The sequence below is a fragment of the Haplochromis burtoni genome, unplaced genomic scaffold, assembly GCF_018398535.1.
Source record: "Haplochromis burtoni strain Fernald_Lab_line unplaced genomic scaffold, NCSU_Asbu1 Contig_297, whole genome shotgun sequence".
Lineage (NCBI taxonomy): Eukaryota > Metazoa > Chordata > Actinopteri > Cichliformes > Cichlidae > Haplochromis > Haplochromis burtoni.
In genome coordinates, this window is record NW_024582658.1 from 400,880 (window position 1) to 416,040 (window position 15,161).

The window sequence follows — 15,161 nt, forward strand, 5'->3', positions numbered from 1 at the left end:
TGACAAATCATCCTCTCTCTCAAGGTGATGCTTGATTAACAAATGTCCGTCTGTCGCAGCTCATCAAAAGCTCGTCTGAGCCAACCGAATTCTGCATCATGTCCAATCAGCGCGGCGGCAGTGCGTGAACACATCTCTCCTCTCTAGAGGGAAACGTCTGCACACTCTGCCTTTTCACAATCTCATTCATACACCGAAGACTAGAGCAACATTATTACCTAAACTCTTACTCAGAGCACGACGCTGCCTGGATGTGTATTCGAAGGAATCAAGGGCAGTTGGCGACAATCTGCTACTCAACCATCTGTGGACGCCACTATTTACAAGGAGGCTGCTGTTAAGTTGGAACCAGTCAACCCCACAAAGGAACAAAGGCCTTCGGTTCAATCCCCTTAAACAGCTGTACACACAACATCCACAAATCACAGAACAATGAGAACACAAAACAATGAGATTCGAAAAACCTTGACAAAACATCAAACTGCAGGCTGCCTTTTTCAACTCAAACTGATGCCAGCTGAGTCCAAAAATTCTCAATGAAATCTGAGTTCAGGACTTAAATCTGGTCAAACGGTGCTTCGGATTTATTTGGGAGTCATCCCTCCCTCACAGAGAATCTTTGTGTGACAGTTTTCCCCCATGACCACCTCCGTTAAGTCGCATCCTTCAGCAGCCTCCCGAGAATGTACAACTGATCAAAGATTTGCCGTTTGTGTCACCAGTAACAGCAGCCTGAGTGGATCTGTCACTCTGGCAGCTCATTTATGCATTTTTATTTTCCATTTTCCCCCAGTCAGAGAGAAGGACGCCATTCGTGACAAATTTACTAGTGAACAATCCGCTGTATTGAGAGTATATCGTCTCAATGTGGGACGAGCTCCAGCTCCACTGCTTTGTACTGCAGCTACTGATGACTTCAGTTCTGGAGACTTGCTCCAACTGGAGGACATGCAAGTGGAACCAGACATAACATCAGCTGGGGAACTGGTTCATGTGTGGCTGAACAAAAGCTCACCTGGCGCTGCAGAGAAGAATAAAGACTACCAGCCAGCACTGCATCACCATTTATTTATCACAAATTACCTGATAAATAAAGAATTTTCAGATAAAGGTTCTGTTATAAAGAGCATTTTTTTTTCAAATTTAATTTAGGAAAGCATGTGTGCACACATACACATCCCCTTGCCACAGTGGATCAATGATCAAATTAAAACAGCCAAACTTAAGTCCCCCCAAAGACCTTTTTAATTGAACCTTTACTTGAATCAAAGGTCAATGAAACCTGTAAATTGGAGAGAAAAGGAAAAGGAGAAAAATGGTACAATCTAATCTCTACAACCAGTACAAGAAAAGGAATCACAGAAAATTAAACGCAAAAGGGCATCAAGTCCAGTTAAATTTAGCTAAAGATATGCTGTAATGCAACTACTAACCCAGTTCCGGAATAATCTAATAGTGAACATGTGCACCTGAGGTTCTCTCTCTGTGCACCATCAGGAGCTTTAAATAACTGCCTATTTAAAACAGCTCAGACTTGCAGACACCCGGTGCGATGACAGGAACATGAAGGCTGTGAAACTTAAAATCAGTTGTTCCAATTCCAAATGCTCTTACTGAAGGACCTCTGCTGGTCCCTGGACCCCACTTTGGGAACCGAGGGTTTACGCTGCTCGTCAGAGCCTCATTCAGTGACAGTACAGCGAGCCGCTTGTGCGTTTGCCATGGATAGCATGTTCGTTTAATGAGTGAATAATATCCCCCTGCACGTCCAATGAACTGTGGGCTGGGGGCCGGGGCTGTGGTCGGGAGGGAAGGAGAGGGGGGGTGAAGGAACACAATAGGAGTGTTAGGGAGTGTGGGAACCGATTCTCCACGGGACAATAGGCACTTCCCAGTGGCCACAGCGTGCCCATTCACTCTCAGCTGCCGGGCCCGGCGTAGCACGGCGCTGAATATGCACCAGCTCAGCACAATGCTGCTTTCTCCCAAACAAGCCCAGACTGTTTCCTATCCCAAAGACAACACAGGCCAGCTCTAGCCTATACACAGCCCCATTCTCACATAAGCAGCCACTTTCTCACTCGCTCCATGTCTGCGTGTCTCTCCGGCTTTCTCTCGCTGTCACACACACTGACAGGAGGCAACAAGGCCAGATACTGTAAGGAGGCTGCGGACGGGGCTGCCGTGCTGTAACTAGGCCACAATTTCTCTCCAACCAGGGCCGCTGGTTGCCGAGATATTCTGGGCTGAAATGTTATTAGTGTAACCCAGTTTGCCCAATACCAGGTGACTGCTGGAAGAGGCAACTCCCCACAGGGACAGACGCTCTCAAGGACAATGCACATCAAGAAGCAGGTAGACGGGGGTTGGGGAAGGAAGGTGATGGAAGATGTGATTAGTTACCAAATAAGAGAAAGCCCCGCAGGACACCGGCATCTGTGGATAGCTGGATTTTTTTTTTCCCCCTCTGTGCATTTCTGTTCTATAACATGAACCAGACTCAAACCAGCACCCAGCTTTCTCTGTGAGAAGTGAATGTGCCTTTCTGGTTGCTGTGGTAACAGAGCCTGGGAACCAAACGGCAGGGTGGGGCTGAGAGAGAGGTGAGGGGATGACACAAGTGTGAGAGATTTTAAATGTCACTGCTTTGACACAGAGACACGCACAAAGAGGCGTGCCTCCATCGCTGCAGAGAACATTGCACTCATTTACATTCATTTCCCTAAAACTGACACCAGCCTGTAACCTCTACCTGACCCCTACCTCCACCAAACCTTTACTCGGCTTGAAGTTTAACAACTCGAGTGAACAGGTATATCTGTGTAGTATACAATGCTGTGATACTGACTGTATTAACCATGAAAGACACCAACAGAACAACAGTCTTAAAGCCACGTTGGAGAAAGGCTGGCAAACTCATGAGACTCACACCAGCACTGCAACAGACTGGTGACCTTTCCAGGGAGTGCCTCGCCTCTCGCCCTATGACAGCTGGGATAGGGTCCAGTCCCCTCCTTCCCTACGACCCTGATAAGCAATTAAGAAAATGGATGGATGACTAACTGAATCAGAGGTTGGCATAAAACAACTTTCTGACACGCTTCAATTTTCCTGAAAATGCAAATCCGGCTCAGTCTACTCACGTACAATGCAGTCCACATAAAGGTTAAAGCAGTCAGCAAAAATAGCTGCTTTTCCACGACGCCACCAAGTCAATAAAATGCATGCAATGCGATTACAGTTCTGCAAGTAGGCTGCCACCTGGACATATAAGCCTGAACACGACAGCCACTCATAGAGTGTGTGGAGCATTTCCTGATGTAAAAGAATAACAGTCACTCTTTAATTGTGTCCTTGCACTCATTTCTACAAATCTCCATTCAACCTTAAGATTAAACAAACTTCAAAATCACTAGAAAATAATAAACTTGCAATATCACCCTTTAATTTTCTCAAAAATCAGCAGTGCGCCTTATAATCTGGTGCACTAGATTATAAGGCAAATTCGCATTCTGGTTGTACTTACTGACCTCAAACCGATTTTATGTGGTACACGGCGCTCAAAAATCTGTCAAAAAATGTTTTAGTACAACTTGGGTAAGCTAGGAAGCTGTACCGTGACGGTTCCCGAGGGTTATGGACAAATCCAATCGCATGGCAGGATGCTGTAAATGGCCCAAACTTCAGTCAGGAGAACAACTGAGATAATCCATCCACATTACAAGGTTAGTTATTAACATACTGCAACCACACGGGAATAGAGCAGCTGCGAGAGAATTCAGCATTAATGAATCAATGGTACGGAAGTGGAGGAAGCAAGAAGAATGAGCTGAGTAAATTTTGACTTATCTGACTGTTATGTAGGGATGGGTATCGTTTAGGTTTTATCCGATACCGGTGCCAAACCGGTACTTTTGAAACGGTGCTGGTGCTTAAACGGTGCTCAAACCGGTGCTTAAAGAATGGAGAACACAAAATTGGTCCAAAAACCTCTCATGTTCAGCTGTTTTTTGTAAAAAGATAACAATGTTAGCCTTTTCTGCAGCTATGGGGCATATATGGTATCACTCTTGGCTGGAAGCAGTGCTTAAACAATGGAAAAAACACAAACTTTGTCCAAAAACCTCTCATGTTTAGCTGTTTTCCACTTTTTCTTTGGTCATTTTAGCCTTTTTGGCCAGGGTGAAGGGAGTATCTGCCATCAAACAAGAAGACAGCCGCATGTAACTACGATGGTGTTTGCTAGTTCACCTTACATGCATTAATGTAATAACGTGGTTAGCCTACTCAACGTAAATTACACACGAACAACATTAAGCTACTCACGCAGAGAAGAACGGCTGCTGCTGCCATCATCATCCGTCATCATTTCTGCTACACTGGCAGGGCTAGGGGCCAGGACTCTCCTCTTCGGGTTTTTGGGGGATGTTGCTAACTCTGGGTCCGATAACAGGCACCACACCCGCAGTAGATGTGCTTGGTGTGAGGTCTCACAGCAAGCTATCAAATACGGTGCATTTCTCGGCTTTTAAAAAAAACGCTATACGTCGCCAGGTGTCTCATCAGATTTGAGGTGTTACCTCCTTTGACAGTATCACAGTATCAGCTTAAAGCAATTGTTGCAGGCTGCTGAGTTTGCATATTTTGCTGTGAAGTACAGCCAGACTTTTGACCACTTTGCCTTGGGCATTTTTAATCTGTAGCTCTGCTCTTATAAATAATATTTGTTTTTACTTTTTTTAGTTATAATGATGCAACATTGATTATTCTATATTGAGGTCACATCAGATTAAAATGAATTCAATAAATAACCAGATGATATTTAAGTGTTACCTTAACCTATCGTCTCCACTTCAAATGACACACTTTGTACAAGTTCCGCTTTAAACTCCTCACTCCTTAGCTACACCAATAACTATTTATGAGTGCTGGTGTGTATTCCAAATGATGAAACAAACTACTCTGTCTTCCAACTCTCTTAAGGTTGACTGCCTCCATTAGCATTTTTCATTTTTGATGTTACCCTCTGATAGCTAGCTTGTTAGCTTGAAGGTGCAGTAAAGTTGCTGCTGCAGCAAGGAGGGACAAAACTTTCTGGTGCCTGGTCAGAAATTTGGCCAGATTTGGCTTGCAGGTGTGACTCATCTATATTCATGCTTACGCTGTGCAACACTGCACAGGTTCCAACCAAAGATATCACTCTGACAAGTCTTTCTCTACCATAGTCTTCACTGCTACACAAGTATGATTTTTATTTTTACTTATTTATTGCAAATAAATGAGTAAAAATTAACACCTCACTAAAAATGATGATAGTTGAGTGGAGTCCTGACATCTATTAAGCACTTCCTATATGTATTTTTCATGCTTGATAATACAGAGATCCATATGTATATGTATTTTATGTTACTGAATAATACCATCCAACAACCAAGAGCTAACCTCAGAAAACTACAGCTCCTCTAATGATCTAAAGTTGGCTCCAAAACCAACTCATTCTCAAATTCAGCTACAAAATTGTGACAGTGGCTATGAAGAAACTTTTGGTTTCTCTGTAGACTATCTCAACTTTCAGAGCAACTTCAGAGGAGGTATGTGAGGCAGAAAAGAACTGACAGATTTGCACCTAGCTTTGGTGAAATGCTACTACCTGCTAATAAGCTTGAATTAGCAGGTTTTTGTGTTTGCACCTGCACAGTTTATGCTAACTACGCTTGCTAGCTTTAGCTGATGACAGTGCACTTCAGCCATAGAAGAATAAATACGGTCAAGTTTGCCTCCAAAAAGGGCCAAAGTACCAACACTGATGTTTTAAAATGCAACCAGAAACCAACATCAAGGTGGTTACGTCCATCTTTTATATACAGTCTGTGGGTGCTACAAACCAAAGCTAAAGCAGATCAGACAAATTTTGAAACACTTACCCCTCCGCTGCTCGAAGACCTCTAAGGTAAGCGTTACATCTGTTAAACTATGCTATAATGACCGTCTGACGAAGTTTCATATTTTACGTCTTGACGTTTTATTTTCCTATTGTCTGCTATCTGGCGCACTGATCTGGCCTTCTACGTCTTCTCTATTAGTCAGCACCACCTTACATGACGTGCTGCTTCTCTGAATTCGGATCTACCTTATTTATTTATTTATTTATTTTCACGTTTTGCTCTCCCTTTCTCCAAATATTTCAACAACCGGAGGGTCATGTAAAGCATAATGGCTGCCATGTCAAGGACTCCCTGCGCATTCCCTCGTGTTCCTACCTGCATGGAGTCGGCGCTGATTATTTCCCCCTGAAGCCGTTTTCCGATCTCGATCGCTAGCTTAGACTTGCCGGTGCCGGTAGCTCCCAAAATCACCACTAAAGACGGGACCATTGCTCTCCGCAGAGCACCCTGCACGCTCAGAGTGGAAGCCGCCATGATGCTGCGTCATCGGCGCCCAGCTGACGACCGCGCGCATGCGCTGTGAGCACAGGAGACAGGAGGAGGGTTCTGTTGCCGAGCAACGGGGAGCCGTTACTGCTGTAACATTATTATTAGTATTATTATTATTACTACTACTACTACTATACTGGTTCAGTCTTGTCGCTGGTATAAATTAAATTGACTGGATTAAACGGTTTTACTGGCAGTAACCGGTTCCGTCCAGTTCCGAATTAACCAGCAACCAAGTTATCATAACGGTAGATGGCTTTGATGCTGTATTTTTGCACCAATCAGATCGCTCGTTGCTACATTCAGGGTACCCGTGCGATGCTTTTTGCAGATACATTTAACCGCATAGTTGGCACTGTTTCTATGGAAACTGCCAGCGCTCTGCAGTAGTGAGCAAAGATGTTTATTGCCATGGTGAAGATGCTACCAAGAGTTACCCTGGAGACCGCATAGAACAAACACTGGATGAGGAGTGGGGGGATTGTGTTCACTCATTCAGGTGGTTTGATGGAAAACAGTGTCTGTGTGTAATAGAATTGGATGCTGCACATGTCGAGCTCATATTGTGGGTTCACAAATTACCCTAGGATCTTTTATCTCTGCTTAAGTGCAAATCTGCACTTTGATTGAATCCTTGTTTCATTTTAAGCCTGTTGTGGTGGTGTAGAAGTCCAAAATTATGAAAACTGCAATGCTGTTTGTACCTCACAAAAGGAAAAGCTTTTCAAAAATTTTACAGCTTTACCCCCAGAATAAAACTTTAAAGAAAGGGTGTCAAATACAAGGCCTGAGGGCCAGAATTGGCCCACTAGACAGCTTTGGAAAATGTGAAGGATATCATAAATTTTGGACTTTTAATTCTATTTTTCTCAAATTTTGCAGCTTTTCCTGCTGATAAGACCTCCCAATGGCCATTCAGATTTTTTTTTCCCCAGCTGACTATGTTGTGAAGCACTACTGCGTGCGCATACGTCAGTGCAACAACACTGACTGGCAAATAGGTTTCCCGTTTCTGCTGTTGATTGTCTGATTTCTGTGATATACTCAAGAAAGAGAGACAAATGATTGATTTATGAAGTCAAACCATGGAATTTATTTACTTTTCTGACTTACTCTTCATACACTGAGGCTTATGAGGTACAGGAAAAAGAAAAGTGCTGAGACAAGGTCCCAAAAAAAAAAAAAAAAAAAAAAAAGAATTCACTGCTACTATGACTGTGCTACAGCAGAAACCAGTGACCATCACACATGGGGGGGGGACAAACAAACAAACAAAACAACAACATCTACTATGTAAACCACTGTCATGGGTGTACCCTGCTGGGGGAAAAACCTGACTGGGTTTACTGGTGGTTTGTGCTGAATTAATGAGCATTAAGGAGGAAGCGGGGGGGGAAAGCACACAATTCTTCAACCAAATCCATTCATCTCCTGCTCTTAAAGCTCACTTTCTCCCATCTGTGGTGGCTCCTGAGGTTGTTACAAACAGCATAATAACAGGTTACCCCCCCCTTCCAAAAGCACAGTCTACAGCCATGATACGAAAGCTGCAGTCTACATGGATTTTCCTGAGAGCGAGTGAAGCTGGAAATAAAACTCATCGTTTACAGTACTCGATCCGGGGCTACAGTGTCCTATTGCATGGCTTACAGGACAACAGGCAGCACCAGGCTTGCACAAAAAAGAAAAAGCAGAAAGCATCGACATCAAGGCTACACACAGCCGAAAGTTTCATCAGTAGATCCTCTTAAGTCCACACACCATCCATAACACCTGCACTAGATCTAAGAGCGTTACAGCTATAGTGATTGAATTGTTTATGGTGGGGTATCCAATCAAGATACACAACTTTCAGCACATAAACCACCAATAAAGCCCAGTCCACTGCGATTAACCAAAAAACAGTCATTAGCTCACACTGAAACACAACTTGGTAGGAAAATATAGTATAAAAACTTCTGACTGGTCTGATTTATTATTTAAACAAATGAAGAAACCCCAGAAACACACAAGTATGAAAACAAGGAGGCTCTGAAAACCGTAACAAATGAAAAACATTGTGACAAAGTGACTAGTGTGATCAACGTTCAAAGTGTTTTATTTTTACTTTTTTTTCCTTTTAATAATCATTTTATTAACAAAAATAGAAGCTTTGAGTTGTCTCTGAAAAGCCAGCAAGCTTGAGCCAAAAAACAAAAAACAACTAGGGCGAGTATAGTAGACAGCTCTGGTTTTGGTTTGGAAGGGACTGTACAGGAAGTGTACTATATACATAACATCCAACTGGACAGTCTACATACACTGAAAGGCTTCTAAAGGCATTACATCAATGCAAAAAACAGGAAAAAAAAAAAGACTTCATGAGACAGCAAGATGAAAAAACATACAGCTGAACCTCAGTGGGCTTCATCTACAGGCATTTTTTTGAGGGGGGGGACAAAGATTTCAAATCAGGTCCTAAAAGATTCTCTTAGTTAACTAAGGGATGCTGACATTCATCTTCTGGCTGGTCTCCATGGCACAATACGAAAAGACAGGCGGGAACATTCTTGGGATTTTTGCTAAATTTGTATCTTCTCCAAATAACGCTACGAAGCAGAAGGGCAAAGCCGATGCTTTTGAAACGTCTGACGATTGAGGGGGTAAGATACCGAAAGCTGCAATCTGGAACCTGCAGGCAGAGGAGTCGGGACTTCATCTGCTCGAGACGGGCATGATAACACTGCATCATTAACTGCTCCGCGTCTCTGGCTGGCCAGAGGTTAGAAGTAGTGTGAAGAAAACAAGAAAGGGAAAGAGATTTGAGGACAATGACAGATAAAAAGAAAAACAAAGGGTCAACATGTTGGATATCAAGAACTTGGAGGCCATGTGATGGAAAGTACACAAAGACATTTCAGGGGGGGGATGTCGCAGCTGTGCAAGCGCAACAAGAGTCTGTCATAATTGAGGAGGCGGTGCAGCAGTTAACGACACAGTCGCGGCAGTTTCGTCAAACAAACGCGGCAGGCCTTAACGAGCGACAGTGTGGGCTGGGGGGGGGGCTGGACAAACCTAAAACTGAAAGCCCACGCATACACCGATCCACGGATACCCCCGTGTGATCATCAGTCCCTAAGCTTGCTGTCATGACGGCTTGTGGCCTCGTCAGTCACTCAGAAGCTAATGTGCAAACCACAAAACAAACAAAAGAAAAGGAAAAAAAAAATGAAATCCACCCGCACTATTCCAAGTGAACATTAGTGTTTTTTCATCCTCACAGAGTCCCGTTCAGTCCTGTGAGTGTACGTGTGAGGTGCCGGGTCAGATTCAGGAGCGCTTAAGCTGCGCCAGCCTCTGCAGCAGCTGCAGCTGCCGGGCTTTCAGCTGCTTCCTCTCCTGAGCCTTCTGCCGGTCGCTGGCGTGCAGCTGCTGCAGGTACTCAGTGGCTCGGGTCAGGATGGCCACCTTGGGAGTCTTGGGGCAGTCCGCCAAGCCCGGGATCTCGTCCCGCAACGACAGAAAACGTGAGCGCAGGTCGTTCCGCCGCTTGCGCTCGAGAAAGTTGTGCGCCTTGCGCTTGTCGGTGTCCTCGCAGTCGGACGACTGCGGGCTGGAGAGGTGCAAGAAGGAGGGGGGCTTTGAAGGGGATCTCTGGGGGTGAGATGAGGAGGATGAAGGAGATGACGGCGAGGCGGAGGAGGTAGGAGAGGAGGCGCTGAGGTTAGGTGACTCCGACCTGGCCACGGTCACGTGAGGGTTTCTGCTGTCCAAATTCAGTGGGGCGTGGCCGGGCCGGGGCTGGTGGGAACTAGAGTTCTGGGGAGGCGGCGGCGTCGCCTGAGCCAATGCGTTCTCCTGCCGAACCCTCTTCCGCGGCGGCTCGGGCGCTGTCGGCAGAGTGTCTGGGGAGGGAGCGGCGTAGTTGTGCTGCTGTTGGTGGATTGAGATGTGGAAACGCTTCATGCCGGGGTCGAAGGGGTCAGCTCGCACTGTGATGGTCACTGGCTTGCGGGTGTTGACCAGTCGGCGAGGTTTACGCTGCTGCTTGTGCTCCACCGTGACCACATCAATCTCCTCTTCATCCTCATCTTTGTCATCATCATCATCTGAAGGGGAAAATAAAAAGGTAAGAAACTGGATAAATGTGTGTCCAAAGAGAAGAAAGACACAGAGTGAAGCGTTTAAGACTTAAAATGCCAGCTGAGGTGAGCAGCCTGACTGACACGCTCGCTCTAGCCTCCCGCCTCCTCAGGCCAATTAAATGCTTCTGCGAAAAAGATATTCACAGAGCCTCGCGAAACCTGCATGATCTCCCTCACTCACACACTCTCACCAAGGCTCTGAATCATCACTGCATTAGTTCAGCTCCCTGAGTGGAAATTCCCCCTCTTCATTCATGTGCACAGAGTGAGCATGAGAGGGAGAGACAGGTTAGGCTGTGAAGCACTCAGGTGCTTCTTCAACTTGTTAAAATGAGCCGACTAATATCCAGCGCTGCAAAACCCATTTGTTCCTCTATTTACTAGAGTGGAAACAGGGTTTAAAAGAAATAAATAAATAAAATAAAATAAATTTTTTGACTCCAAATCCCGCAAATCGAGTAGACTCCCAGGAGACTTTCAGCACTCTTATAGATTAAAACACACTCTTAAGTAACTAAGATCACAGCAAGAAGAGGGGACAGACACAAAGCTGGGAGTAAGGCGACCCCAGCTATTATCCTCAGCAGCACTCATGTGAAAAGCAAGTCTCAAGTCTCATATTACAAAAGCATACAGGACGGACTCTCCAGAGTAACCCTATAATAGCTCTTTACTGAAGCTTAAACACACATCTGTTTCCCGGGCTGGCTCATTCTCCTGCTCTCAGAGCTCCCGTCTCTCCATGAAATGCTCAACACTGTCAAAAAAAAAAAAAAAAAAAAAAAAAAAAAAAAAAAAAGACTCATTACCGAAGCTCAGCCTGAACCCTCCTGAACGGGCTAATCCCCCACTGCTCCTATTCACAGCCCGGGCTGGCTCGGCCTAAATACACCCCCCAACACAATTGGCGCCGGAGCCTGTTGAGCGGAGGAATGCAGCAACAAGTTCCCTTTGTGGCATTCCACACACGCTCCGAGCTCGACATCACATGGCAGCCTACATACCAGACTCGATCATATGGGTTCGGGGGAGTGGGGGAGAAAAAAAAAAAAAAAAAAAAAAAAAAATACAAAATTGGGAAAAAGTAGGTCTTGTCTCAGGAAAAATTCAGGCGAGACAGAATAACTAAGGGGGGGTGGCTTCTCAATCCCTCCCAGTTACATAAAGTTCCAATAATAAGTGTTCTTTATTGAATTCATGTCAAATTTGAGGTCAGGGAGAGCCGGCAGAGAGGATATTGTTATCATAAGTCAGACTGGAGGAGAGGAGCAGGGAGAAGTAGCAGCTGGTCTGCTGGATCCCTGCCAAGCAGCAGATGTTTGGATGGGTGTGTCGCTCTCTGGGCTTCAAGCATGTGTTGCATGCACCAAAGGTAACGCAATGCAGTCACCATCATGTGCCATGCCAGCCATTACTGCCAAGATGGCTGACCAAAGCAATAAAAATGTAATAAAAATGACTAAGTTCAAAAACAAAATACCTAAAAGTCACTGATCCAAGTAAACAAATAAAGGAGACTTAAATAAAACATGACTGGGCGGGTCTGGAAGTTCCAGTGTGTTAAGTACTGTGTGTGTGTGTGTGTGTGTGTGTGTGTGTGTGTGTGTGTGTGTGTGTGTGTGAGAGAGAGAGAGAGACAGGGATGTGGTGGAAACAGAACAAGTAACTATGGCCACTGAACTACCTGTTCAACGTCACTGTGACACACAACTGCACAGAGAAAGAGCTACCATTCACGCTGTACATCAGTGCGCTTCACCTGTTACTGACCTGAAGAGTCGCTCTGTGATTCGGAACCAGAAGACACTTGTTTCTTGCATCCGCCTGTTATCGGGAACGTGAGAACCGCGGCGGGGTCCACGCAGTCCGCAGCCAAGCCGCCGAGGGCAACAGTGTCACCGGGGCCACTCTGCACCCTCCCGGGGGAGGTGACTGCGGACCCGGCTGCGACTTTAGCGGCCACTCCGGTCCCGGGACAGGCAGAGTACCGCTCCCCTACAACTCTCTCCAGCTGCTGTCCGGCCGAGAAGCCGCTCCACATGCAGTCCTGGATTATGATAGAGCTTAGGTTCCCGAACGAGTCGCCGGTCGTAGCCAGCTTGCACGGCACATCCTGCTGATGCTGCTGCTCATCCTCCTGCCCCAAGAACTGGGACACCCACTCCAGCTTGTCTCCGAGAGACGGGTAGAGCAGTCCGACCCTGCCCGACCCTTCCACCGCCCGGATAGGGGACATGGGCGGGGTCGGCACAAGCTCGAATTTCTTCCATATGTCCTCGCTGGGCGCAGTGGACTTGAAGAAATCCTCGTCCGGGTCGTGGTCGTCGTAGAAATAATGTTGGTAGTGGTCGAGGTGGTCCATGTCCCAGTTTTCATAACGAGGCGCGGTGGAGCTAATGCCCGGCATGGATGGCTGGAGGCAGCGGGGTGAATCACTCCCTGTTCCCGCTGTCTGCTGAGACACACACACACACACACACAGAGCCGACAGCTGGATCAGAACTGAGCCTCATTCGCATCAGAAATAATAACACCGCTGTGCGTATTTTGTTTTTAATCATTTATTTATTTATTGGGGGGGCGGGGGGTCCGACCCTGTGGTAAATGCATAATGCATCTATTTTCATGCATCGCTGCCTGTTAGATAATGATGCAGTTTATCCTCGTAAACAGCGACCTGCCTTTGAGGAAATAAACCTCCACCTTAAAAAAAAAAGAAGGTGTAACAGATGACTTAAATCACTAGAACCTTGTTTGCAAATCGGTAAAGACTTCATAAGACAGTATTTGGAGAGAGTGGTGGTGGAGGTGAACACACTGACTTTCAGGCATAAAGATTCTCCGCTCACATGCCGCAAGGTTTAAACAACAAAAACAAACCAAAACCAGAACACCAGTCTTGCTGCAGCTGTTGAGAAGTTCAAAGTTTCGCAACTGTCTCATTACATAACACTGTTTTAGTAGTAGGATACTGAAGGGAGGGGGCGGGGGTGTTCCGCTGACTGCTCAGCAGAAAACAAGGCGATTAAAATGGGACTGAAAATAGATTAATTGGACAGACAGGCAGCAGGTAGCAGCTCCGGTACTCCCGGTGAGGCTGCTCAGACCGGGAGTAAAGCACTTTATTTGGCTCCTCCTCGGCTCGACTCCTTATCAAGCTCAAGGAATTCAGCTGCGTCTAAAAAGCCGATCAGTTAATTAAGCAGCGGGCGCGCTGGAGATGCGGCTTTTCCATTCGTCAAACCCCCAGTACACACCCCTCTGCGAATAGAATTAAAATAAAAACTTTAAGCGGTTCACTTATTATCTAAACCATCCACGTGTGCGTTTGGGTGTCAGCTGTGAGGAGTTTTTTTTTACCTGGTGCCCAAAGTGAAAAACCTGTCTGCGTCTTCATGGATCCGCTGTGCGCAATTACACCACTAAGAAAAAAAAACACAGAAAAAGCAGCCACAGTGATTCCTTTACAAGCAATCTGCTCCCAAATTGAGCGTCCCTCCCTCCCTCTGCTGCTGCGCTCGGTCTCTCTCTCAGGTGGTAAACAGTCACCGGGGGTGAACGAGTCCGTTTGGTCGCGGTCCCACCGCTCAGAGGGCTGGATAGGCTTTGGCTGTGGTCACTTTCTTTGCAGACTGCTGCACTATATGATCCGGGGGAAGGACTCTTGGCTATTCTGCATAAGAGGCGGGTCGTAGTAGGAGAGCCACGCCCGCCGTTTAAAGGTGCAGCACACTGAAAAATAACAGCCCGGAGCGCAAAAGCGAGAGTGCGAGCTGAGTGTTATGACACAGATTTCGTAAGGTGACAGCGCGCTGCTTTTGCAATAATTACGCACACGTAATAAGAGCGTGTTTATTTGTGTCCGTGCACATGCACAAGCATTTGGATGTGCGTGGGAAGGAGAGCTTTAAGGGTTGATTTTCTGCATCATGTGTAAAAGAAAACAGAAAATCCCATATGCTGGAGTGTAGTGCAGTGAGGCTCTCAGGCATTTTGCATAGCTTTAGAATTTTTAAATGCTATTGCCTGCTGAGTGAACACACACGAATAAACACACACAAGCACGATTTAGGCTGCTGTTTCCTCCTCTTTTGTTTGTTTGCTTGGCTCATGGAAGTTTGAGTCGAACAGGTTGACGGTCCTTTGCTAAGGTGTCTGTTTCTCTTTGGAAGTAACAGGTGGCAGCTGATCGTGTGGTTTATTGCAGTTAATAAACATCTGTGTAATTGTTTGTTTGGCCAGGGTGTTCCCCACCTTTTGCCCTATATGGCAGCTGGGATGGCCTCCAGCTGTTGGATGGGGGGTGGATTTGTAACCCCCCAGCTCTTAGTGTTTCACTGAGCTTACGTTCAAAGCTTTCTGCACGTTGAAATCTGTGATGATTTCAAGGACTCATGTATATTTCAGTGTTCTTTTAATGTCTGACTGAAAACCTGACGGTCAGTAACACTTCCTATGACTGACAATCAAATTAGCAACAACACTGCTTGAAAGATTTGGCTCACAAGGCACTTTGTGATCAGAGGCGGAGCCAGACATTTGAAACACCCGGGGCTTAGCCCTAAAGGGTAGTATGCATGTGGGATTTTTTTTTTTTTTTTTT

The 15,161-nt window shown here is 45.8% G+C and overlaps 2 protein-coding genes across 5 annotated transcripts in view; both read right to left on the bottom strand.

Moving 5' to 3' along the window:
* The window catches only part of trit1 (tRNA isopentenyltransferase 1), a 46,218-nt gene extending 38,935 nt beyond the window's left edge, over positions 1 to 7,283 (bottom strand). The window contains exon 1 of one of the 3 annotated variants that reach the window (XM_042228032.1): positions 6,261 to 7,283. In XM_042228032.1, the coding sequence (XP_042083966.1) occupies positions 6,261 to 6,419 (159 nt within the window). In that variant the 5' untranslated portion in view covers positions 6,420 to 7,283. The remainder of the gene's footprint in view (positions 1 to 6,260) is intronic. The other 2 variants (XM_014339593.2, XM_005940873.3) reach the window with 2 other exon arrangements.
* Positions 7,284 to 7,606: 323 nt separating this feature from the next.
* Positions 7,607 to 14,220, bottom strand: myclb (MYCL proto-oncogene, bHLH transcription factor b). 2 transcript variants are annotated; one of them, XM_005940872.2, is made up of 3 exons: positions 13,919 to 14,220; positions 12,329 to 13,010; positions 7,607 to 10,522 (listed from the first exon to the last, which is right to left on the bottom strand). In XM_005940872.2, exons 2-3 carry the CDS (start codon positions 12,963 to 12,965, stop codon positions 9,744 to 9,746), a joined length of 1,416 nt encoding a protein of 471 aa, XP_005940934.1. In that variant the 5' UTR covers positions 12,966 to 13,010; positions 13,919 to 14,220; the 3' UTR covers positions 7,607 to 9,743. The 2 variants fall into 2 exon arrangements, with proteins under 2 accessions (XP_005940934.1, XP_042083967.1); XM_042228033.1 differs by having other exon boundaries at positions 12,329 to 13,013.
* Between the last annotated feature and the right edge of the window lie 941 nt (positions 14,221 to 15,161).

Coding starts and splice junctions, on each gene's coding strand:
- myclb (XM_005940872.2), bottom strand. CDS start 12,965: ATGCCGGGCATTAGCTCCACCGCGCCTCGTTATGAAAACTGGGACATG. Junction 10,523..12,328: donor ATCACAGAGCGACTCTTCAG/GTCAGTAACAGG, acceptor TTTCCCCTTCAG/ATGATGATGATGACAAAGAT.